At 42.5% G+C, this 25239-nt stretch overlaps 1 protein-coding gene across 2 annotated transcripts; it reads left to right on the top strand.

The window, feature by feature from the left end:
* The first annotated feature begins 204 nt into the window (after positions 1-204).
* On the top strand, positions 205-8742 carry nr2f1a (nuclear receptor subfamily 2, group F, member 1a). Of its 2 annotated transcripts, none has more exons than XM_010729723.3 (3): positions 205-1560; positions 3014-3538; positions 7525-8742. In XM_010729723.3, exons 1-3 carry the CDS (start codon positions 1128-1130, stop codon positions 7797-7799), a joined length of 1233 nt encoding a protein of 410 aa, XP_010728025.1. In that variant the 5' UTR covers positions 205-1127; the 3' UTR covers positions 7800-8742. The 2 variants fall into 2 exon arrangements, with proteins under 2 accessions (XP_010728025.1, XP_010728024.1); XM_010729722.3 differs by having other exon boundaries at positions 208-1560; positions 3011-3538.
* The last annotated feature ends 16497 nt before the right edge of the window (positions 8743-25239 follow it).

Below are 25239 nucleotides of genomic sequence, written 5' to 3'. Positions count from 1 at the left end.
TTTTTTTCTCTCTACTCTGTTTTCAGGAAAGAAAAAAACATTTTAAGATTTGAACACGAGACCCAAATGACTTATCTGGATGGACATTTTTTGCAGTGAATGAACGGAGGGGGACTCTAACCAATAGAGAGAAAGAGAGGGCTTGGCTATAACCTTAGCCTCCCATTTTCTCTCTCTCCCTATCTCCCCCCTCTCCTCCTCTCCTCCTCCTCTATGCAGGGCTCTGGCCAGTCAGTCGCCTTTGATTATCAGTCTCCAGCAGCCCCTCTCTTGGCTCCTTGACATGAGCACCATATAAGGCGCAGCGATCTCCATAGAAACGTGTCAGTTTCAATAGTAGTGTCAAAGTTCACTATATACAGACATTCGCGCAGATCCCCCGTTTCGGAAACATTGCTCTGCTGGTCCTCTCGTTTAAGCGCATTCATTTTTGGGTCTCTCCTTCTTCTTGCATATTCTATTAGTTGTTGGTGTTGGTCTTCTTTTTTATCTTTTCTCTTCGTATCTCCATTCCTCCTGCTGGAGAGAGGTGAAACTATACATGGGCACTTCATTCGGCGACGCGGTTTTCTTTCGCTGCTGGGCGAGATGATGAGGTTTATTTAAGAATATAGATGTAAAAATCCAGCTCTTCAGTTTTTCCTCCCCTCCTATACGGCGAAGACGGGAGTGTAAAGGAGCACGGGGAAGAAAAGAGAAAGGAATTTATCTCCGCAGCACTTTGGATCGCGTGTCTTTCCAGCAAAAGGTTTTTTTTTTTACTCGTTCCTGCGTCCATGTGAATCGCTCCTGCCTTTCCTTTGTGGCTATTTTATATCAAACTGCAATTTGCTACGTCTGGACTCGGGTTTTCCTACAAGATTAGGGATTCCTGAATGGCTGACTGCAATTTACCTTGGAACTGGCCTCCCGATACTTGCATATCCTGATCGGGTGCCTATTCAATCGTCCTCCTGTATTTTGAATGTATTGATCGCGTTGTACTCCCCTTCTTACCCCATATGAGATTGCGTGCTCCGATTTGACTTTGCACTGCCCCGTCTTTTTGAGATCTCATTTTTTCCTTGCTCTCCGCTTCATAAACACCGGCGATCATTTCGCTTTATAGCACTTTCCGGGGCCGAGATATGGCAATGGTAGTTAGCGTCTGGCGAGATCCGCAGGAAGACGTGGCCGGAGGACCTCCGAGCGGCCCCAACCCAGCAGCGCAGCCGGCGAGGGAGCAGCAGCAGGCGGCGTCGGCGGCGCCGCACACTCCGCAGACCCCCAGCCAGCCGGGACCCCCGTCCACACCGGGGACCGCCGGGGACAAGGGGAGTCAAAATTCTGGACAGAGTCAGCAACATATTGAATGTGTGGTTTGCGGAGACAAATCGAGCGGCAAACACTATGGCCAGTTCACCTGCGAGGGATGCAAAAGTTTCTTCAAGAGGAGTGTACGGAGGAACTTAACATACTCATGTCGTGCCAATAGGAACTGTCCCATTGACCAGCACCACCGAAATCAGTGCCAATACTGCCGGCTGAAGAAGTGTTTAAAAGTGGGAATGCGGCGGGAAGGTGAATATATATTTTAAAGCCCACTCATTATTACTCATCCTAGTAGCAGGCGAACAGAGCTGCCATGTTGCATTAAGGTCACAGGCTATATGGCTGGGCATACTGCAGTCTCCATCCATGTTTTTTAGGGATGTTTGCATGAATGATTGGTCTTTCTGCCTATGTGAGAGAGGGCTGAGAGGCCAGTGCAACCACAGCAACTCTGCTGCGTGAATGCAGGTCGCCCGAACAAAGCGGCTCGTCTAGTTGACCCTTTTCATTTTATATATATTTTTTTCTTGCAGTCGAAATTGTACTATTATCAGGCAAATACATTCGGTCCAACAGGCCTATTTTACGTATATGTTTTAGAGCAGAAGAAGGGACTGTGTGCGTTTGTGTGTGTGTATGTGTGCGCCCCTGTACGTCTGTCTGTTTGTGTGCCTGTCTATGTACGTGTGTGTGTGTGTGTGAGAGAGAGAGAGGGAGAGAATGTGTGTGTGTGTACAGTGTGCACGGCTAATAGTCCCTTCCATAAGTATGTGCAGCTTACTAATTTGTAATTGTACAGTGGGGTTTGTAAGACGTGTGTGTGAATGTAAAATGAACACACTACACAAAACCCCACGTCTCTCTCCAGCTCCTTATGCTGACTAGACAGCTCAGACACACTGAATAATGCCGCTGAAGTTGTTCATGGCTCATTGTTTTGCCTGGTGCAATACAGGCCGTGTAACTTTCCTCTCCATGGCAAGTGTTTTATTCCGATTTATGCAAACATCCCTCATTTTAAATCTACTATTTGCAGTGCCACTACAAGCTCAAGCGCAATGTGCACCCGAGTTACATGAATATTTTATTTTATTTTTAATATTAAACAATAGCTGAATTCATTTTATTCCCAGCTGACCGTTCGACGTGCGTAAAATGTGTAAATGTGATTGTGTTTATCAGTAATTATCAATCATATTTGTAATATGTTTGGTCCCGTTTAATAATTATTAATCTAGATAAAATCCCACATAAATAGAATGGTGATGTAATATAAGTAGGCTGCTGCATGTGATGTGTAATTACGCCCTGAAAATCCCTCAGAATAGTACATTTGTTAAATGTACTTTTGGATGACAGAAAACGTGTTTTTGCTGTTTAGAAGTGATGCATTGCACAGAGTCCATGTAGCGTGCATCTCTAAATACAAATGTAAACAGTGTGAAGGTTTGAGGGACACAGCACATCTGTTTTGATGAGATGTTTGTGTTGTCGATAGAATAATCTCTGGAATATTATAGTCCTCCAAACAGCACAGTACTAGTCAATATGTTTTCATAAGCGTGCTGAATTTAGATTTCAGTGCATGCCGTTTTACTGAGAAGAAACACACTAGCTGCAACTTGCTCTTGTACTTCTCATGAACAATGTTTATCAGTCCTGGATGCACATTTCCTCTTTTTCTCTTTCTTTTTGTCAGCGGTTCAGCGAGGACGAATGCCTCCAACTCAGCCGAACCCAGGCCAGTACGCGCTGACGAACGGGGACCCTCTGAATGGCCACTGCTATCTGTCCGGATACATCTCGTTATTGCTGCGGGCCGAGCCTTATCCGACGTCCCGGTACGGGAGCCAGTGCATGCAGCCCAACAATATCATGGGCATCGAGAACATCTGCGAGCTGGCTGCTCGTTTGCTCTTCAGCGCCGTGGAGTGGGCGAGAAACATCCCTTTCTTTCCCGACCTGCAGATCACCGACCAGGTGTCCCTTCTCAGGCTGACGTGGAGCGAGTTGTTTGTGCTTAACGCAGCCCAGTGCTCCATGCCTCTGCATGTGGCCCCTCTGCTCGCCGCGGCGGGCCTCCACGCCTCCCCGATGTCCGCGGACCGAGTCGTGGCTTTCATGGATCACATCCGGATCTTCCAGGAGCAAGTGGAGAAGCTTAAGACCCTGCACGTAGACTCGGCAGAGTACAGCTGCCTGAAGGCCATCGTGCTTTTTACATCAGGTGGGTGTCCGACATGTCACACAGGAACATGTCTATAATCAAATGAGGCCTAGTTGCAGTTATGTTAGTGGGAGCGAGGCTCGCAGGGGCGAAACACTGTGGCATCCAGAATATGGCTGTCAGTATAAACTGGTCACAAATCTGAGTTTACGAGATGTTTGTGTTGCCGATGGAAAAGCTATTTTGTCAACAGCTTGCTACATATCTACTTACATGCATTCCCATGTCAGTTGTAGCCGCAGCATAAGACGTGTAAACAAATCCAGATTGAGTGTGCGCATCAAGTTTTTAGTGCCACGCTCAGCTCAATGCTTTTTATATAAATTAAAGGTAGCTGGCAATCTCATAGTATTTGTAAATATTTTATAATTGTTGAGTTTAAACTTTATATTTTTTTGGGAGCCGTGATCGTAGGTTCGCGTCCATAAATTTTGGAACAGGTGTCAAATAATTGAGCGTAAAAGATGAAATAGTCCATCACCGGGTGATATATGACAGCTGATGCATTTATGAGTGTTGGTGCATGCGTTTATCCTTGTTTTGCGTGCACAAACACATGTCTTGGGGGGGCAGGAAATAATCCTTAGCAGACTGCAGATCAAAAAAGCTGATGGAAGTTGACTCATATGTCAGTGCGTCGCTTCTGTAGGACACAGGGCAGCACTGCTCTATGGATTGTTTAATCTGAGCTGACCTATTAATTTTCCTACTTATTGGGGATAGTTTCTCTTGTCGCACACGCTTTGAAAAGTCATCAGCAGCAATTTTCAAAAGTAACCTACATTGTTGATAGCTTAATTGATGGCTGACTGGGGCAAGGTCCTAAAGGTCCTCATTTACGCTCGGCGCGTAATTTAGATGCTATTTTGGGATTTTGGAGTTGCTTGTGTACGCTTGGTGCTATTAGGCCTGTTATGTTAAGAAGTCTGCTGGTGATGGGGAGGGAGAGTGGAAGTCTAAACTCACTCAGAGGCCCCAAACTACTTCTGAACTTAGCTCAAAGTTTTTGACCTCATTGTCTCACATTTGGCCCATTCTAAAATTCTCTAACAGGGTTGTACACGTCCTATAATTTGACACGTTCGTGATAAAATATTCAGTTTTATTGTGCTTTATAGATTTGGATTTATATTGAAATAATTCCCACTTTCAATATCCCTAGAAAGCGTCATAACTCCATTTTACACTGAGTGGCTGCACTTGTCTTCTGGCATATTTCAATAAATATTGTTTATTATTCTCTCAGCGTCACAAGGATGTACAAAAGCACACATATATTACATTTTCTCTTTTTTTAAATTATAATATATTATTTTATATTATATACAATTATCGATCAATTCTTCCATACCATATTTAAATGTCATACGGTGTGTGTGTGTGTGTATAATAAGCTCTATATAATCAGAATCTAAATTATCCAACCTCTAAGTCTGAGTGCTCACCAAACTTGTAAATAGGAACTCAGAGACTGTATTCCAACCATGTAAACCACCTCCAACATCCACTTTTCCCTTTTTTTTGGCGAGTACGACGTTACCACAGTCAGTCAGAGGACTTTCTATATTTTTTTAAATTTTTAGTTACAGGAGCCATAATCACTACTTTTCATTTTGGGGCTTTGGCAACTTGGTTAATTTGACACGCCAAATTTTGAAGGCGAACTGAGAGGTAAATATACGTTTTAGTCCAAATAAATAGGTATTTTGCCTCAGTCACCGTACTTAAGTAATGTGACATCCTGTTAGATTCGCTTCCCCCGTGTGCACTGGCTTATTTGACCATATTTTCCTATTGCACCGGGTTTCACTAATTCAGCCCAGATTACCCAGAGAAACTTCATACACACATTAACATCCAGCGTGTTTTCTAACAGATCATTTAGTTAGGTTGATAGGCTACAACTGGTGTTGGCTATAACAAGTCATGTGGCACTTTGCCAAGAGCAGCGTGGATTGTTTGCCTTTAATAACACCAGACTTGTCAGTATTTGATGCATAAATAATGGTGGTCAGGCTAAACTATTTCACCACAGTTGAGGATCATTGTCTTACATTAACTCCTCATCCACATGTGCACACTGCAGTGTGTGTCTTTGCTAACCTACCACAGGAATAGTCGTTTGCGAATCTGGAAGCTATCTGCTCCCATGTCTCAGTCTATTGAGGTGGTGGGGTGCAGGGTTTGCAGGCAGGCAGGCCTAATGGAGAACTATGGGGATGTCTTTGACCAGCTTTCTCTTGACGCATACATTCAACTGCAGCCCTATTCAAACGCTTTGATGCGTATGCACTGCAACATTCATGCCAAGAATTTATTTTTATTTTTTTACAAGAAAGAGATAAAAAAAAAAAATCCAAATGTAATTCATTTCAACCTTATTGATCGCTGTAGATTTTAAAAGGGACACTCAGCGTTAATCCAAAGGGATTTGCATACATGGGGCTCTGACCGGCCGGACTAAGGTCACAGTAAATCACCCCGAGATCTCAGCGTTGCCCCCCCGGGTTCATAAGGTTATTGTGTCTGGCCATAGTGAGTTATAGCAGTGAGAAATCACGAATAGGCTTAAAAGCCCCTCTATCCGGCGTTTAATGTATTAGTGCTCGAAAAACCAAAGCTGCCTTTTTTCTTGTGTAGTTTCTACAAAAGCACAGCTCAGTGCAGGATCCGTTGAGGACAGCAGAGACTCCATGTGGGACCATATATGCCGGCGGTTATGCTGCCTGCGTTTACAGCAGTTTATAAGCAGTAGAACACGCATGCTTGGGTTGTGTGGAAAACGCTTCTCTTTATAACAGGCTTAAAACATCGTACGACACTAACAAGCCCTTATATGCTTTTGTCTACACTGAAGCGAGGCTGCAAAGGGGGCTGCAGAAACCCACCAGTGAGCACCCAAAGACGCACACACACACACACACACACACACACACACGTCTCGCCTGCGTTGTTGCACAGGCTCATTTTCTGACATTTTCTGTCGCTTCTGCGTGACTATTGACTTCACCTCCTCTAATAAATTTGATTGCTTCCAGCGGCCTGTCCTATAGGCTCCATCGAAAAAACAGGCCAAGAGTGGTCTATGGAGAGAAGAGCGGCGAAATGACTTAACAGCTTACTGCAGAGTAATTAGGTCACATTACATCCAGTGTAATTTCAGATTCATCAGTGCCGTTTGTGTTTCCTTATACTTGAATCCCCAGAGTCCAGACATCAAGAGCAGCGACCTTTTAGGCCTATAGCCTACCTTTCCTCTGTGCTCCACTGCCCCATCACTGCTCCCTCCACACGCCCACACCACCGTGCCACTGTTTTCCTGACATTTAGCTCTATATATTCTTGTTGATTGTTGTAAGAGCAGGTCTGAGATATCCCTCCACTGAGTTGTGCATCCCTTACTCCAAGCAGCAAGCTCCCACACCTTGTTTATTCTGTATGACAGTCCCACTCGCTCAGTGTGATGTAGCATGTTTGGGCAGTGTATTTGTTCATCCCACTCTGTCAATAGCACGTAAAAGGCTGATGTTGAATGATAAGCAGAGTGCTTTTGCAGCAACGTAAATTGGGCATGGCAAGGTGTGCACTTGCCAAAGAGAGCCACGTGAGGTTAAAATTGACCATGTGGTTTTGTGTTGAGATTTTACGCAGAAAATATTACGCGGATTCGTCATTTGGGTTTTATAATTTCAAATAATTCAGATTCTAAAGTAATATTTGATATCAGTGCCTCTGTGAGCAGTGTGTGCCTCTCGGTAAACTCGGTGACCCGACAGCCTGATGTGTTTTAATAATCCGATATTTTAATAATATATTTCCAGCCCTCAGTTATTGCTTCGCTCCTTCCTCGAAATGTTGAAGTTTATCAACAAAATATTCTCACATCCGGAGACTTTTCCACAACATGTTGGACCTTGAGGTTTTTACAGACGTTTCGAGACTAACCACAGTGTTTTTTTTTTTTTTTTTTGGTGTGTGTTTCTCAGACGCTTGCGGCCTGTCGGACGCTGCTCACATCGAGAGCCTACAGGAGAAATCCCAGTGCGCCCTGGAGGAGTACGTGAGGAGCCAGTACCCGAACCAGCCCAGCCGCTTTGGGAAGCTCCTGCTGCGGCTGCCCTCTCTGCGCACCGTCTCATCGTCGGTAATCGAGCAGCTGTTCTTCGTCCGCTTGGTAGGTAAAACTCCTATTGAAACCCTCATCAGGGATATGCTATTATCCGGGAGCAGCTTCAACTGGCCTTACATGTCCATCCAATGATCCTTATATGAAAGTGGAAAAAAGAGAGGAAAAAAAGGACCAAAATTCAGCACCCCTCACCCCATCCTCCTTCAAGAAGACTATATATAGGACCTTTTCTGAGAAAACTTGGAAGACATTACTTTTTTTCTGTCTTCTGGGACTGATATGGAATACATTATGTACAGAAAAATATTGGAACTGGACTTTACACCTGTGTAAATCCACCCTCATCTTCAAGAACAATACTCTTCATTTTGTAAAATACTAGTCTTTATTTTCCTTTTTTTGTAAAAAATACAAATAAAATGAAAAACATCATATGCGCAGTAAGAAAAAAAGAATCAAGACTTAGCGGGAATATAATGTTTCCAAGCAATTATAAGAATTGTCCTGTGTCTATGTACCTCTCTGTTTTGTATTTTTTCTGGTTCTAAACCAGGGTTTCTGTGATTCTATACTAATAATTTTTTGATATAACCTTTTGCTTCTTATAATGAGTGCGATATATGTTGTCGAAGCTATGTTCTCCAAGAATTAAAATTGAAGTGAGAATTTAAAAACAGAAAAATAAAGAAATTTAGACAAATAAGAAACAGTCTAATCGCTATGACAATATCACCACTGATGGTTGAACTTTTTTCCCAATTGATACGATGGACCTGCAACAGCAGCAAACTGACCTCCAGGACATTTTTACTGAGAGGACGTCTGGGGCGCCTTTCCCCGGGCCATGAGTGCGTGTGGAGTCGATCATCAGTCAAAGAGGAGAGACATGAAAATCAAAAGCACTTTTAATATATCATTTCAAATACATTTTGTTTGTTTCGTCTTGAAAATTTTCATTGTTTCTTGAATTTTATTGGTTGTTGCCTTCAATTTGCTTACTCCATGATGCAGCTTTTTGCAGAAGGGTCGGTTGATGAAGTTGTGTGATGGTGACTGTACTATTAAAAAAAAAAAAGAAAAAAAAAGAAATAGGCAACGATGTCTCATTCTCAAACATTTTCCTGGAAGCAAATGTCAAGATGCTCGGGCTTATTTTAAACCATATGAGGGAATCTGTTGTCTCCTTGTTTCTATAAGAAGAGCGCAAGTGCAGCCTACAGTTTCTGACTCACTACCCTGCATTGCCTTATACTCTAACATATAATTGTGAATACACTGTTTGCCTCTATTACACCTACCAGTGAAAACGAGGTGATACACGGGATTAAGTGTGGTAATTACACTATGGGTGCATACCTTACATTTTAACAGACCCACTGACATAACTGGCAATGCGAACACAAAGGAGGGGAGGCTATACGTGAGGAACTACAGCACTGAGCTCTCTGCCAGCCTGTGAGCGCATTAATGTTTAATATTTTTCCCAGACAGCAAGGAAAGCCTGCGCACCACACAGAGCCACCTCCATCCTACCTCCCGTGGCTTAATCAAGGTGATTCTTCACAAACCAAACAATATTCCCCCCCTTCTCTCCACCCCTCGTTCTTAAAAAACTCTGCCTTGATAGTGCATGCCTCAATATTGATGTGGGCGTCATTTGGCAAAAGGGTTAAGGCCCCGCTGCAAAGCTGCTGTGATATGCGTGATCAATCTGGAAAATGTATTTTACAGCATGTAAGCCAGTCGATAGGAACACCGAGTGTGATGCATTGTGTGGGAATAGAGAGGACGAAGGAGAGGGAGGGATAGAAAAAGAGAGAGAGGGAGAGAGAGAGAGAGACTGTGGAGTCAGTGCAGAGACAAATGAGAGAGGAAACATGTAAGAAGGAAGGCAAGAGAGAGAGAGTGTGTGTGCGAAGGAGACAGAAAGAGATGTGGCCTTGGTTTGCCTGACACATTCAGAATGTAATGAGTACATCGATAAGTCCTCAACGTGTTAGATGGGTTACACAGAGTTTCTGTCCTTGCATTGGTCTGTCTCTGTGTGCGCGTTTTTTTGTCTCTACATACTCCACAAATGACACAGGAAGCCCAGTTATGGACCCAGATCTCCACTCACTGTCATTACTGCGTTACACTCACACCTAGAGTGATAAAATGTGATAAATTGGAAGGCGTTATGAAGAAGAAAATGGGGTTTCGATGTGACAATTATTACATTTGCCTGTTGCCCCCCCTCCTCCTCCTCCTCCCTCCTTCTCCTCCTCCTCCTCCCCTCCTTCTCCTCTTCATCATCAGACGTGTTGCTTGTGTGCCATATTGCCCACATCTTCATCTGCTGACTGGCAGTGACGAGGGACAGGAGGACAGGAGCTGAACTGCATGTAGCAAACGTTGCAATGCAATTTGACATCGCCATATTTGTTATCTGCTTTATAGGATTGGGAGAAAAAGGGTGGTGGTGGTGGTGGTGGTGGTGGATGAAGGGAGAGGGGGTTATTTGTGCCAGTGCTTCATTTGTTTGTGTGTCGTTCAAAAGGCTACAACATTATGGTATTCATTAGTTCGACGCTCATGCTGGAATGACGCTCTAGGTTGTGCTTTAGGTTGTCCTCAAATGCTCTCTCCTCACAGGGATATAGTTTTCATTCTCATGATTAATGTCCGTGCAGGCATATTGTACCTATTAGCTCCCAATCGACCCGTCTGTAGCACTGGGTCAGTTGTCAGACGCCTTGTTGTTGCCTAAGCTACTGTACAAAACATAAATGTGACATTTCTCCAGGTTGGATCGTTGTTTTTTTTCTTATTGTGGATGTGATTCTCCCGGAGCTGAATGAACAGACGAGGCAGGTTTTCCTTTCTGCTTGATAATAAAGGCAGAATATATGAATTAAGCACCCAAAATTTAAGAAAATACACATCTGAAACTAAAAAAATACACAATTACTGAAGTGCTGCAAATATTTAATGTGTTTGTCTTTTAATGGTTTTTAAAAATAATAATCTAAAGGATTGTTTCCAGGCTGCATGTGAGAATAAATGTTTGTTTTTTTCAAAGAGGATGAATATAGCTTGGGCATGGCCATCACAACAGTCCAGGTCGTTCTTGTTTTATGTAGCACTGGACTAAATTGTTTGCTGGGTTATTAAACGCAGCTTTCAGCTGGTTGTCTACACATAATGTATTCTAAATCCCTCTAGAGTAACTATCTTTTATCCTCTTGCTGAGAGCATTCGGTTATACAATTGTTACACTACAGGCTATATAAAGCAATAGTTCAAAAACAGATGAAACGGTGGCATGTGTTCCTAATTAACGTTTCTGTATAAGCAATACAAGCAAAACACACGAGGAGTCTAGTAAAAGTGATATTTTCTATTTAGGCTGTGGACCATTTTTGGACTCTGTCGCTTTGACAGAAGCTTTAAATTGAGTATATTACGCAACACTTCAAATATTGAAATAATGCGCTTCAAATAATCGGCTATATTTTCATTATTTTTTCCAAGCGGACGTTTATCGTCAAAATTTCTTATCATGTGTTGTGATGACAACATTAAATAGAAGGAAAGGAGAAAGAGCAACGTGCACTATGGGAGAAGTAAATGCACTGTCAGATCGGACTATAGCTGCGGTGGGTAAGGGAGATGGATATGTGGCACACTATGGGCCCCATTTGTGTCTCTGTAATTTCGGAAACTCCGGTTACCAAAGTGTTACTACGAAATGAGTTAAATAACCATTTACCTTTGTCTGGTTTCATTCATCAAACCACAAGTGGAGGACTCCTAACACGGGGGGCTATTTGTTTGCTTTACACAAGCAGCTGGGTGCGATTTCACGTTTGAGATATCTGTCTGAAAGCGAAACATTTATTATCCTAAGTTGTCAGCGAACCTATTTCTCCAAAACCCTCAATGCAAGCCAATGGTTTTATACAGCAGTGGAAATGTCCTATTGGCGTTCCACGTCACTTCATTTCACTTATAGTAGCCTAGTTTTCCCGCTCACATTTGACAAATACTGTTGTTTGAGACAATAACAATTTCCAAATAGCGTCTCCGTGTATGAATGGGGGGCCCTCTGAAGTATGACACGGCTTATTTCTCATATTGTCTTGTGCGTAAAAATGATGACAACACAGGACAACAAGTGCTTCGCCGTGTCTACCACGCACCTCATCCACACAGGCTTGCAAAATGGCTGGGAACGGCACGGTGAGGACAAATGTCCAAAATTAAATGGATTCCCCTGAGATGTTTGCGCTGTATCTCAGCAAACAGCTCCGATTTTCTTCTTGTATTGACTGTACACAGTCAATGGAGAGAAGGCATATCTTATGATTACAGTGTGCTGTTCTGAGATCTGTCCGCGGACCTCATAGGCAACCTTTAAGCCATGGATCAAATCCAGCCCTACGGGGTATAAAATATCCCTAGTTGTGAATGTAACATAAGGGGACGCCTCCCGGGGACGCCTCCCCGCGCCCGTGTGTGTGTGTGTCTTCTCTGTGTGTGCGCGCGCACGCAAGTTTGTCATGATTGTCAAAACTGTGTGAAGGCAATGACAGGATTTTTATATATGTGTGAGGTCTTTTCTGTATGAATGTGTGCGGGCGCGTTCTTTGCATGCCCGTGCGTAAAAGCGTGTACCTACCAGCTTGCGTACGCGTGTGTGCGCGCGCTACTGGCCGAGAGAGCGAGAGGGAGAGGAGAGAGAGAGACAGAGAGAGAGAGAGAGAGAGGTGGTTGTGAGAAAGCCCGGATCGCTGTGTAAGCGGATCCCTTTGTGTTGATTTAGGAAGACGTTTGCTGTATATAACGTTCAAGGCTGATAATATCATTGCCTGGCCAGATAAATAAAGCATTGGCCAAAACCATCGGGTCAGCTATCGATCCGCTTTTTCTCTCTGAGAGAGAGAGAGAGAGGGGGGAGAGAGGAGGGAGGGGATGGGAGGGAGGGAGGGAGGGGGGTGGACAGGAGGAGGAGGAGGAGGAGGGGGGATTGAGAAAGAGAGGGAGAAAAAAAGGGAGAGAGACCTCACTCATTAGCATTCCACAGCCATGGACTAAACGCTGACAACTAACAGAGATATCCAGCTCTACACCACTGCATGCATTTTCCCCCCTTTGTCTTCTTCCCCTGGCCCTTCATTTCCAGCGGACAGATCTCTCGTCACAGCCAACACATTTTTATTTATGCCTTCTCCACTCTTTTTGCACGAATGGACCCCGTGCACAAGAGAGAAAAACCGTCCAGTAAAGCAGAGGAGAAGAAAAAAAAGGGGTGGTGGTGGGGGGGGGAGTGATGTTGTAAAAGCTGTGCAGAAGTGACAGCGCTAAGCACACTGGCTTTACTTGGGAGAGATACAATTGTGTGTGACTTGACGGAATAGACGTGGGAGACGTTTTAAATTGCAACCTTAACTGCCATTATTTAGATATTTGAGGATATATATATACATATAAAAAAATAATAATCTACAGCCTCTATGCTTCATTATGAGAAGGTAAAATATCATAATTTTATTTCTAATTTGATAATAGGTCAATATTTTTCCACATTTAGTGTCACAAGTGCAGAGAGTGTTTTATGTTTAAAACAACAGTTTTCTGTCAAAAACTCTTATTTACGACTTCAACATAACGTTTGGAATAAAATGAAATAACGGAGCAAAGGCAATAAATCCTCCACAAAAAAATAAGTTTTAGAAATATATAAATGATTTACAATATTTTAAAAAGTGGAATCTGTTTGAGTGAATGAATTAACACTTTAAAGATTTGAGTGGATGATATAGCGACTATTGACATTATTTGGACAAGCTCCCTTTATTTTTTCAGATGACTATATCTTAATATGCGTTCAAGTCTTGCCCAACAATGACAGCTGTTCATCTGATAGTAACTTCTTTCCAAGTTTTCTCCCCTCCCACCCCGGGGCCCCCGGTCTCTGTCTTGCTTTGTTGTTTTAAAATATGCATGTCTCTCCGGAATGCCAGTCACGGGTCCAAACTTTGTGTGTCCCAACCTCCCACATGATGAAATGATCCTTTTAAAGCGGGCTCAATATGTCTCAATCTGCACTCCTCTTCTTCCCTCTCTAAAGCTTCTGGGTTCGGGACACAGCCCAGAAATATATTAATTAAAGCGCACAGACTCTCTTTTTTTTTAAGCACTGGGGGAGAAGTGGCTGGATCAAGTCAAGCTCTGTCAACGACGGATGGATGAAGATTCACGGCAGGAAAAGAAAAAAAAAAGTAAGGCTCATTTTGACGCTCTCTGTCTCTCCTTCTCCTCTTCTCTCTCTCCCTCTCTCTCTCTTTTCTGTGTGTGTGTGTGTGTGTGTGTGTTTTGCACAGTGTTCTTGTGTGTTCCTCGGACTGAAACGGATAAAGCCAGGGGGGAGTGAGTGAGAAAGAGAGAGAGAGAAGTGTGAGAGAAAGGGGAGGAGGGATATATACGTGAAAAGTGAAAGAGGATGGACGTGTGTCTATGTTTGTGTGTGTCCCTATATATGCACGTGTGTGTGTGTGTGTGTGTGTGTGTGTGTGTGTGTGTGCTTGTCACCACCTAGAAATTAATCAGCACGTGGCATTAAAACTCAAAAAAGTGCAAGTTTTCTCACTGGTGTATGCAGAGTATATGGATGCTCACATGAATGGAGGTGTTTACTTGTGAGTGTGTGTGTGTGTGTGTGTGTGTGTGTGTGTGTGTGTGTGCAAAGACATAAATGTTGTGTGGGATAAATCACACTACCTACCAGGAAAAGAAAAAAAAGGAGACCCGGATGGTCGGAAAGGAAACGCTTGGTTTTAGATGGGGAAAAGCGTGAGTCGGATGTAACAGAGCGTTTGCAAGTCAAGAGGAACTCCTAATTCATTCTGTCAGGTTTGAGAGGATGTGTAGAGGAGTTTCTCGCTCCAAAGTAATGCCACTATAAAACACAAAGCGACTTAATGATATCTAATGCCAGCGCGTAAAGTCAGGGAGAAGAAGTTGGAGCTGAAGCCGGTTAACCTGTTGCTTATGGTCCAAACACAGTGATAACATCCCATGAGCCCTGCAGCATTTCATCCCATAATAATCCACCCTCTCCAAAAAATGTAAACAGACCAACACCGGGAGTCATGGAGGAGATCCGCACAAACAAACTGAATTTAATTACTGTGTTCATTTATTAAATTCAGATACGTTTTAATAGACATCCCCAACAGTCTGATTATGTCAACATATGGGAGGCCACGCAGCAAGGCCCGGGCTTACATACCTGATAACGCCTGGGCTTTCCAGCAATATTTACGGCTTCTCTTTCTAATACACTCCAGATGGTGTGTGACTGTGCCACCGCAGTCAGCGAGCTCCTCAATTTTTACTCAGCAGCGTTTTGTTGCAATTACATCAATGCTGAGACAGAATTTATTGGTGACCTATTTTTTGCTGCATTATATGCAAATATATATTTATATATATTTATTTATATTACAAAAAAAAGCTGCTAGTAAGCTCTGCTTTATTTGTATGTGAAGTTTTAAACTGCTCTGAAGTTTACGTTTAACAGTTAAAAAAATAATAAAAAATTAAAGAATCTCATTAAAGCTCAGATAGTCCTCACTTCATGGTTTGATGGATTAATATGTTACGAAGACAAAACACACAGGCCGCATTCATGCTTGACCAATCTTTGTTGTAGCCTGTGCGAGCTTTTTTTCTTCTTCTTCTTTCTTTCTTCCAGCCAGTCACTCAGGCAGAATAATGCTTGTAAAGATATAATCCACTGAGCCTATACCCCTCTGTAGTCCTTTGCTATATTATCCACTGACAATAGATTGGCAAGCTTTTTTAGCAGGTATCCAACCTCTTCACCAAACACGTGTGAATATCATTTGCCAAAGATTTGGTTAACAGACTGATTCCTTTTGTGTTTTATGACTAGATCAGGTGCACAAGGACACGATATATAAAAGCCTCCGTGTGTGCAGAATGTTTTACACTTTTATACTCAAACTAAATAGAAATTATCTATCTATCTATCTATCTATCTATCTATCTATCTATCTATCTATCTATCTATCTATCTATCTATCTATCTATCTATCTATCTATCTATCTGCGTTGTGACTTGTTTTACTGTCAGAGCTGCAGCTCATGTTGTTGCTCTCTGTGTTTACCTGGATTGCTCACACAGAGGCTGCTGTGGGTCTATTATGATTGACTGAAACGATGCATTGAAGGCTGTTTTTCATCTATGCCACCGGGAACCGCTCCTTACAGTGGTAAGGTTTCCCATCGACTCCCTGTACTCTCCATGGTTGTTGCTCTCTCTCTCTCTCTTTCTCTCACAGCCACCTCAGAGGACGCGCGGCATGTTGATAAATACATGTCTTTTTTTCCATCTTACTCAGCACCATCCATCAAATTTGTATGTCCATGTTACACTGCTGTGCTTAAGGGAGGGAGTGTGGAGGGGGGGATGCCAGTAGTCGTGCAGAAACACACTCTAAATCGTCAACAAGGGGATGTATTGCTCTCTCTTACATACTAAATAATGACTTGATCATCCGCTGCTGTGTACCGGTCATGTTAACGTGGTGGATTGTCTTAAATCAGGCGATGCCAGGGTTAGAGGGAGTTAGAAGTGGTCGTTTGCTGTGCTCTGTGGGTTAATAACCTCTTCACGCACCATAACCACTGTGTTTTGATCCTGGTAATACTTTGGATGGAGCATTTCTCTGGCTTTGCCCACGGCTTGGACCACTACTACAGAAGACCAGTCGCCCTGTGGTTGCAAACTCTTTTGTGGCCCCACATACCGCCGCTGTGATTATAGAAGTGCCTCCTCTCCCTTGTTAAAGGAGCAAAGCTCTAATCTAGCCTCTGTGTCGCCCCCAAAGCCAGCGTGCTATAGTGAAAGCGTGCGTGCGCGTGCGCGAGGAGGGAGTGGGGGTCGGTCGGAGAGAGGGAGAGAGAGAGAGAGAGAGAGAGAGGGAGAGAAGAGGGGAAGGGAGGGAGAGAGGAGAGGGGGGTTATAACGGAGTGGCCCTTTCCTTCTCTTGAGTGACACGACCCCTCTCCTCTCTTCAAAGGCCACGCAGAAATAAACGCATCTCATTTGAATGGCGATTTTTTTTTTTTTTTTTTTTTTTTTTTTTTTTTTTTTTTTTTTTTTTTTTTTTACTTGGTGGTATTTCACAGCCAATATTTCTGGAATAGAAATGTGATTTTTTTTTTCTCTCTCTCTTTTCTGCAATATTGAATTCGGAGATGGTTCTGGTGGCGGGGTATTCAATATTCCCATCTCTCCACATGCAGCATTCTGCAGCCAGTGTGGTATTTTGTCCATGACTACACCACCAACACCACCCCCTCCACTCCCACCACCACCACCACCCCTACCAACCAACCACCCACCCACCCCCGTCCAAATTCATTTGCATCCGCTGATGATATCAGTAAAGAATTGCTGGCACCGTATGAGGCAGGGTGGGGGAAGAAGGCTTATTTGGATAAAACTGGACCGCAGAGTGGACACGGCCCTAAAGGTCAGTCGCCCATTCATGTCAAGGTGGCAGGGGGTGTGTGTGTTGGGGGGGTCGGCATGGGATTGCCAAAGAGGCTTATTTGAAAAAGCGGGCGTATATTTGAGGCGAAGGGGAATGAAAAGGAGTGGACCACAAAGCTCGTCATACTTCAAATACGCCCCGTCACATCTTCACTCTTTCCTTTCCATGCAGGCGGCGGGTATATAAGGAAGGTGTGGTCTCAGTACTATGGCACAGGCCTGCAGAACATGCAGCAGTAAAATAAAACATGTGGACAACAAGGTGGATCAGAGAGGTTAAGGTGTACAAAGGGACATGTCTTCCTATAGAGGCTCCTTCAGATTTGTGGAAATGAAAAACAGGATTAATTCACATAAGAAAGCCAGTGTGGTTGTCAGAAAGTTCCTTTAGTGCTGCTGATTTGGAGCATTTCATGTAATCTCGCGGGGTTGTTTACAGCACCATAATGCTGAAGAGATAGAAAACCTTTCTGAGGGGATTCTTCATAGCACCAAAATAGGGCTTTGCTATGGAGCAAGCCTATAATTTCCTTATTACTAGGCTATATACTACAATTTTGGTAATAGTGCGGAATGTCAAGGATTTACTTCTGAGACAGAAATATAAGGGGGAAAAAAAATGTATGAATATAGTGCCATACTGCAAGTGAGTGACACTGAACGCTACTCAGTATTGAAAAATAAAAATAAGCAAAAGAAAAAAGGCAGGCACTAAATGTCACACTAATATTTGAAATGTTTATTATTTATTTTTATATTCGGATTATCTCATTTTATATTTATTTATTTTTTAAATGTAATAAATCACCACTAAGCAGATGCTGATTGCTTTCAGTCTCCTCACCACAGAACAGTAGATCATGTAAACACTCACACGGTGGCGGAACATGTAATAAAACTGCAAATGTATTTCCACATTAATTAATAAATCAATTAATGCACTCTCCTGCCGTGCATATACCCCAATTTACTTCGAGGGCACAGTCACCCATCCATCGTGCGCGTCTACGCGCACACGCACACACACACACACACACACACACACACACACACATTTATCACTTCATCATTATGGATATATAATAAAATTAGCTGCATTGCAGTGGAAGGAGTCACACATTTCCATTATAATTATTTCTTAAACTATATCAGTGGCCTAGTTATAAGTGTGCCCATGCAGTGTAAACTTTATTTTCAGTGTGTTGGGGGACAGTGGGGGGGAATTATTGGACGCCTTAACCGAGGGAAAATTGTCACAAATTGCTGGTTGTCGAGGGGCGAATGACAAGATAACGAATATGAGAATTTTTGCCCCTGACACCTCGGTTCATATATCATTGCAAACGCCGACTAATCACTCACATGTTGTCTTTAGTATTATTACACTTCAATATCACGTTCAAGCCATATGTCAAAATTGTAGATTTAGATTTATGTTACTTCCCAAATCTAAAAATAAATAAATAAATTATTATAATCATCTGTTAATTCGGCTTGCACTAATTAAATTATCTAGAATAGACGCTCTTCAGTTTACAGCACCTGTGATTGATACTCCATGCGAGTTTTTTTTTTTTTTTTTTTGAACCTGCTCGGTTATGAAGTGGACTGAGATGAACAATAACAAGAAGAATCCGCCCGCTTGAATGAAGCTCGATCATTTTCGATATATGGCTCTGCATTGATTGCTGCACTAATAGTGCTTGTGCTCCCTATACTCGCGATCCAGCTTTTACCACTGCTATCATTATTACTCATCATTATTACTGCTTATACTGTATGTGGCTGTAACTGCTGCTGCTGTTATTGCACCATCATTACCAGCAATGATGTTACAGGGTGGGGGAAGACTTAGTTCTGTCTTTGTATATGAAATAATGGCTGCGGTGAGGATGAGTAGGGAAGATTGCTTCGAGTGGATGAGGATGGAAGTGTTGGAGGTGTGTTACTGACCGTTTCACACACATTACTCCATTTTTGATTCTTTTATTTGGTCAAAATCTACCTCTTAACACCCCTCAGCATCAGACATATATATATATATATAGAGAGAGAGAGAGAAAATGACTGCAATCAGCTATATGCACTCGACAGAAGATGTATTGTTTGCTTGTGGTACACATACACATCCCCATCCCCAGTAAAGCGCAGTGATGGAGCTTGAAAGTGATAGTATCGATTGATTTTTTTGTCAAGTGGGGGGAGTCACCTGCCGCCCTTCCCCTCCCTTCACCCACTCTGACATTAAAAGTTGTCCCATTTTCAGCTTGACCACTGATCAGCTGCTTTGTCGTCTTGACCTCTCGGATGCTCATTAAAATCTGATCCGGTGGAGAAAAAATAAAATAAAATAACAGACGTTACACAGTTAACAGTAATAAATCCATTCGGGCTGGATCATAATCTTCTATGAATGATCAGCTCGCAGAGCAGGCTCGGCAGGGGTTGGGGGATCGCGCATGATACCCAAAGTTTTAGTGTGTTTTAGTGAGCGCTAAACCGCGGCGCTTTGTTGTGGCGTCCCTCTGCGCCCCTGTGTGCCGTGTGCGTAAAGACAGCCTCTCTGTCTCAGACCCTCCATGCTATTATTGTTTCTACCTTTGTTTGCTAGATGGCGCTCTGCGTTGTGGGACCCTCTGACACAAGAACCGCCTCATAGCCTCTCTCTCTCTCTCTCCCTCTCTCTCTCCCCTCAGCTCTGCTCTCAGCCCACAGTCCACCGCACAGCACAGAGCAGCTTTTCCAAAGCCATTTTTTTAAAACCAGGAATTTCAAGCAGCTGCAAACGACTCTAACGCAACACCACCGCTGTGAATAGTGGGGGGAGTTTTTCTAATTGCATTATCCTATGTCGACATTTTTTTTGTGTGTGTTTGTTTTGTTAAGCCGTGGAATCACATCGATTAAAACCAGCGACCAGCAAAAGTGCATTTAATTTGAATGTAAACTGACGGTGACGCAGATCCATCGCGCAATATTTGAGCTTTCGATAATTAATTGTTGGTTTAAGCAATGTAACGTTGCAGAGCATATGCACTAATTCAGACTGAAATTGTGTTGAGAGGAATAAAAGGACTGTAATTACACGTTTTCAAATAAATAATGAAATTAATAATTCCAGTAAAGACAGGCACACTTCAGAGGGAATTAAGTTCGACTTGAAAATCTATACAGAGGAAATATTTGGATTTTTTGAATGAACTGTTCAGTATGTCTCAGAGGAAAGCTTCTTTAGGTGCAGTGATGTCAAACAACGCGTTAAAAAAAAATTCTAAGAAATTAACCAAAATAAACCTTTATATAATTCTGCAATATTTCAGATTTTTTTCAACAGTCCAACAATCATCTGTCCGACTTTATAATCTGTTTTAGATTGGTTGCAACCAAGAGACAGAAAGGGGGGGGGTCCATTGTATTGTTTGCTGAGTGGTCCACTCTGCTCTAAGATATACTGCTGCAGTTACACTTTCACTAAATAGCGGCTTGTCGGTGTCTGACGTTGATGAATGTGTTGGAGACTTGGAGAGCCTTTTACAGCTGTCTTAAAAAAAAACACACACAAAAAAAAAACGCCGTGGCCCCCTGGAACAGCCACAAACAGATCAGGTGCAGGGGCCTTAATACGGCAGAGAAACACGCACTTTACACTGCAATGAGAAGTAAAGTTTTATTTTGAAATCGATTTTTTTTTTTTTTTGGACTCAACTGAAACAATACCAAGTGTGTGAATGATTTGAAGATGTGGTAGTTTGAGGGAGACAAAAGGGCAAAGATGAATCATTTTTTTTTTTTAATGAAGATTAAAATGTGTTTAGTTGATGTTGGGAGTGGTGTTTGCTTTATAACGTTCGCCAATTGGAAATGATGTATTTTAACCAGCTTTTAATTTGCCAATAGATCACAGGACAGATCCAGAAAATAGACTTCCTCTTATGTGGCTGAAGATAAACTGTAAGTGTAGCCCATGTGGGCTGTGAATGGTGGTTTTGGCTTTTTTTTTTTTTCTTTTCCTCACTGTGGCTTCATGTGGCTCATGTGAAGACATCTAAAATACCAAACTCCACTATTATAATATAAAGCCAATTAGAATATTATATGGGAATTAAAACTTGATTATTTTTCAAGTGTGGCGCCTCGTTTCGGTTAATAGTTGATCCTCGTGATAACAAGAGAATGATGCATTTTATATTTCATCAGCTGAAGGTGCTCAGGAACTTTTTCCTGCCTGTTCACATGGACAGCTGAGCGGAGAGGAGGGGGCTTCAGATAACACGCGTGCAGGATTTGAGACTTGCTGAACTTTACAGAACCTTGTAACCACAGGCAAAGGTTTCAGTGTTGATTGAGCTGTATTATCCATTTGTTCTAGACACCCCCTCCAACACACACATGCATACACCTCCCCCGTTGGATCCTGGGTGGTGTGGCACAGCATGCTGGCTTGTACTGTATACGGGGCTTCTCCACCTGCAGCCCCCCCAGAAGACACAAAACCCAGTCAGGCTTCACCTCATTCCCTTTTCCAAAGCCACGTCTTCTCTTACTGCTATTTACATGAGTTGGCCTACACTTGGCTAACACGTTATTAGTAAGCGGAGAGAGAGAGAGAGGTGGAAGCAGCATTTCAATTATTTTTGGAACAATGGGCATGGGCCCGTCATACATTTTGAGTGTTTGAGTAAGGCTCTCTTGGTATTTGTTTTCCTCGACTTAACAAGCCATCATCTCACACATGCATATAGAATTGAAATTGCTCAGAGATCCCGCAGGCAAAGGGCGGGTTGTGGGGTTCAATTAAGGTGGAATAATGCATGGGGACAAAGCGTATGATGACCTCGATTGAAATTGATCAGAAAACGCAATCACAAAAAAAAACACACACACACAGTAGCCTCTTTGTTTCCACTTCATGTTGTCTCCTTGTATCCGCGCTGAGGCCTACCTGCCTCTCTGAAATCTTTTTGGAAATAATTCCAGTGTCTGAATATAAAGCTGAGCATTTAATACCAGCCAACCTATGTCTAGACTAATTCACTCCTCTTTTTTTTGACATTTCTTTCTTTCCCTCCCTTCCTTAATCGAATTTGCCACATTTAAGCCGGTGTGTGGATTTTGAAGCATAAGCAGCCATTTAAGGCTCCATCCCTGGGAATGACAGAGAATACGCAGGTTTGTCATAATTTCCTAAGTAGAAAACAAGATATTTCACCGCCACAGTGGGATTTTAACGAATTAAAATATCTCACTGCTCGCCTGTGATAAAAACCGTATAGGATTGAGGCGCTCGCTTGTTAAGTAACTTGCTGTCAGTATAGTTAGCAGTGCTCTGATATGGACGGTGGCTGCAGAGCCTCATCTCTTGGGGTTTTAATTAACAAGCTGTCTCAAAGCTGTAGAGCTCCATCAAACAGCCTCTCTCTCTCTCTCTCTCTCTCTCTCTCTCTCTCTCTCCCTCTCTCTCTCTTTCTCCACCAGTAAATCCTCCTCCCGTCAGTGCCTTGGGCTCTCTCTCAAACTTTAGACATTCTGGTTCCTAAATCAACTTGTTACCACAGTATGTGCACCAGCTGATAGGGTGTATCTACTCTGAGAAGATTTGCAAAAAAAAATAAAATATAAATAGCTTGTTTTTTCCTCTTTTTTTTTCTATTTACATGCACTGCTGCGCACGTATATTCAGCAGACGTCCGCATACTGTACCATATTCTGTTGGGTTTGACTTCAAGCCTGAAGAACTGTTGCTTCCTCATGCAGCTCATGTGTGAGAGAGATGACTTGTTAAAGTTTATGAAATCTTTCAATCTGCTTCACAAATGTTGGATTTTTTTTTTTTTTTTTTGCACGTTTAACCTGCAAAAACATGCTCCGGGTGTTTCTTTACAAAGTCACTTTTTTACCCCAATATGTTCAACAGGAAGAAATCAAGTGTTTGACTGTAACTTTCACTCCACTATCTGACATCAACAGATTGAGTTACATACAAAAACAGATAGAATATGTTTATAACATGTAGTTTAAAGTGTATTAAATGGTTAGAATGAGCTCCAACTACAACAGTGAAATGCTCCTTTAGGGGACATTTCACTGAGTTATGAATGCTTTTACATTTCTGAGCACATTTTACAGTACTCCTGCACCTTTGCTCTTTTCACTTCGAGACTTTTAACTGAGTATTTTTTACAATGCAGTTTGTGTAAAGCGTGTGAGTCCTTCCTCTACTGCTGGGAAATGTTTCTTTTTAGGGCAGGTGACCCTCACTTCTTCTATCACCAGGCTGAATGTGGCCAGTTTTTGGACTCTCAGTGAAGGAAGACATATAAATATGAAAAGAAAAACATCAGATTAATGTGCAAATGTAACCGAGTATTGTTTACATAGGCGGTTGGCGCAACAGCCAAACCGCCAGCCTCTTCTTGATTCACCGCAGTATTACAGTGTGTAAGCACTGGCTTCTGAGAAGATTTGTCTTTGGTGAAAGAAGCAAATCTATCCCCCTTCTCTCTCTCTCTCTCTCTCTCCCTCCCTCTCTCTCTTTCTCTCAGCTTATAGTAAACTTGGTGCTGGGCTCCCACCGTGGCCCAGACGGGGGTAATTTGATAGCAAGGCAAGGTCAAGACAGTGCGCTGTCCATGGTGCTGCGACGGGGCAGGCTGGATGTTATCATCAAATTAGACAGGACAAGTTTCAAATCGATGCCACCCCCGGATGTCTGGAGACCGCCAGCAGTCGGAGTTAAAGTCCTAACAAGTCCCCCCTGACAGGTCAACACCTCAACACAAACACACACCTCTGATGCAGCAGCCTACAGGTCAGCAGCGCTGTGCTGGCGAGATAAGCACCGATCCCATTGAAGGCTCTAAGTGAAATACAGCTTTAGGTGCACTGTTATTCTGCGGGGCCTGCGTGACACTCGGACAGTTGAGGTGCTTTTTTTATAAAGATATTTTTTTTCTACGACACTTGAAGTTCTTGTGCTGACCGATTTTATTTTCATTTATGTGTGTGTGAGGAATATCATGACACCCCAACACTCACGCACAGTGGTTTATAATAAGAATCAATGATTATGGAAGGTCGAAAGTCTAGGTAAGAGCATACCTTTATGGATAATTTATCGATGTGTTATTATAATGCCATAAATATTTATATTAAATATAGCAGTGGACAAAAAAAAAGGTCGCACAGTCAGTGGCAGAGACATAAACAATGTGCGTTTCATCTGGAAAAGATGAAAGAATCTGATGTTTTATGGATTTCTTTCATCCATAAAATGCAAAATGCAAAAAAAAAAAGAAAAAAAAAAGACTTTTATTTGTAATTTTCAGATCAAACACGACGCCATTATGAAATCTTTTCTTTTTGCACCACGGTTGCCTGAAATGAGATGCATTTAATTTGTTACAGATTGTGCACAATATAGAAAATATTTGAGTTTTAATTGGACCTTTTTGTAATTATAATCAGACTAAAATAGCTGGTCCCTAAAGCAAATAAGAAGTCATGTGTTTTACTTGCTTGGTACGTTTTGCTGTAAGTTTGCATCATTGAAAACGCTTTAAAAAAAATGAATGCCAATGCAAACCAATTTATTTTTATTTTTAATAATAAGTTTAGATTTTCAAATTCTCGTCGCATCTCATTGAATACTCAGCAATCAAACCTAGTATCTGTCTCGTTTATTCGAGGAGCTAAAAAAAAGGAAAAGTTGATCTATATGTGCTTTATGTGGATCACCCAAAGAATAAACAGCATTAGTAAGAATCCATTTGTGAAAGATCAGAAGTGAACGAGCAGAGTGTGGAGATCTCTGTGAGAGGGCACTGATTAGAGATGCTGCCAATCTGTCACCGCCTGACAGCTTTTGCTGCGGGGATAAACAGCAATAAAGTCGAGTTGGCCGCGTGTGTCGTTAACTTCACACACACACACACACACACACACGCGCGCACAGCTCGCCACCGGAGGAGCAGGTAAATTCACTCAACTCCTCACCGGGCTCCCGCTCGC

This window comes from Larimichthys crocea, chromosome III, assembly GCF_000972845.2.
Source record: "Larimichthys crocea isolate SSNF chromosome III, L_crocea_2.0, whole genome shotgun sequence".
Lineage (NCBI taxonomy): Eukaryota > Metazoa > Chordata > Actinopteri > Sciaenidae > Larimichthys > Larimichthys crocea.
Note: the sequence above shows the minus strand (reverse complement) of the source record. Positions and strands in the feature narration are given on the sequence as shown.